At 51.6% G+C, this 1062-nt stretch overlaps 1 protein-coding gene across 1 annotated transcript; it reads left to right on the top strand.

Moving 5' to 3' along the window:
- Positions 1 to 328: 328 nt before the first annotated feature.
- On the top strand, positions 329 to 1062 carry KVP17_005265 (uncharacterized protein; the record flags this gene model as incomplete). The annotated part of the gene is made up of 1 exon (XM_068515070.1): positions 329 to 1062. A coding segment is annotated over one exon (734 nt), but the record flags the coding sequence as incomplete, so codon positions are not given.

Raw genomic sequence — 1062 nt, 5'->3', positions numbered from 1 at the left:
TAGCAATGGCAATCATTGACTTGACGACGGGTCCAGTGACAAGGGCGGTCATCGCCGGTCCGACGATGAGAGATTTCATCGAGGAAACCACATAAGCAACGCGTTCCTTGTCAATAGCCGCCAGTGAGTCGTCTTCGTCAAGTCTCTGAGGGATCTCCGAAGCATCGTCTGAAGTAGCAAGGGCAGCAGAGGCCCAGCGCCTTTTATCTGTACGTAAACTCAAATCCTGAGCGACTCGGAAATTGTCACCCTCGGATACGACGTCTGTGTCTTCCGGTTGATTGTCTTCGTCTAGACTCAATCTTAATTAATCTCAGTAATATTGCAGATGAGGCCTTTGTCTCTGCAAACCTTTTTGGCAGTGGCAGTGGCCATTTCGTCCATCACAGCACTGGTGCAGAGAAGCGCTAGTGCTCCGTTTCCTGCGACTACATCTGTCGCGTCGACTGCGTTGCCTTCGCAGGTAACAGTGAGTAAGAAGAAGTTCAAAGCGGAACCAGCAGCAACAATTGAGGGACGTCTCGTCGGTCCCGTGCCGTGGAAGCAGTGGTCTGACCGGCTTCCGAGGGTGTCGTATGAGGATTTGCAGTGGAGACAGCCCTTGGGTAGAGTCCCCTTTTACATGTATGATGACGAGGAATGGGACAAGTTGATGAACGTTCCATTTCAGTGCGGTTATCATGAGAAAATCTGCGCCGAGTTCATGTTCCTCCACCATCTCCGCTTCCACCCTTGGAGAGTTAACGACATCGAAAAGGCCGCTGTAGTCGTTCTGCCAATCATAACCTCTGACCTCTCAACGCACGGAAGAAACGTTCGAAAGCGGAACCAAGAGGAAGTCAAGGCCAAGTTTGAGCAGATTCACAGGATGATTAACCCCCACAAGGCTCATGTGGTTTACATCGGAGACTGGGTCATGAGGGACCTCATGGGGAAACTCAACTGGAAACCAGTTTCCGACTTCATTGTTGTGTCGGAGGCGTTGTTCTCCTGGTCCCACAAGAAGCTCCCGAAGTCCGCCAGGCTATTCCATGCCGGACTCAGTACCTTGAAGGCGTCGTT

This window comes from the organism of the source record quoted next (assembly GCF_019968985.1).
Source record: "MAG: Porospora cf. gigantea B chromosome Unknown PgB_NODE_9947_length_1241_cov_115.422, whole genome shotgun sequence".
Lineage (NCBI taxonomy): Eukaryota > Apicomplexa > Conoidasida > Eugregarinorida > Porosporidae > Porospora > Porospora cf. gigantea B.
This window is presented reverse-complemented; position numbering and strand designations above follow the sequence as displayed.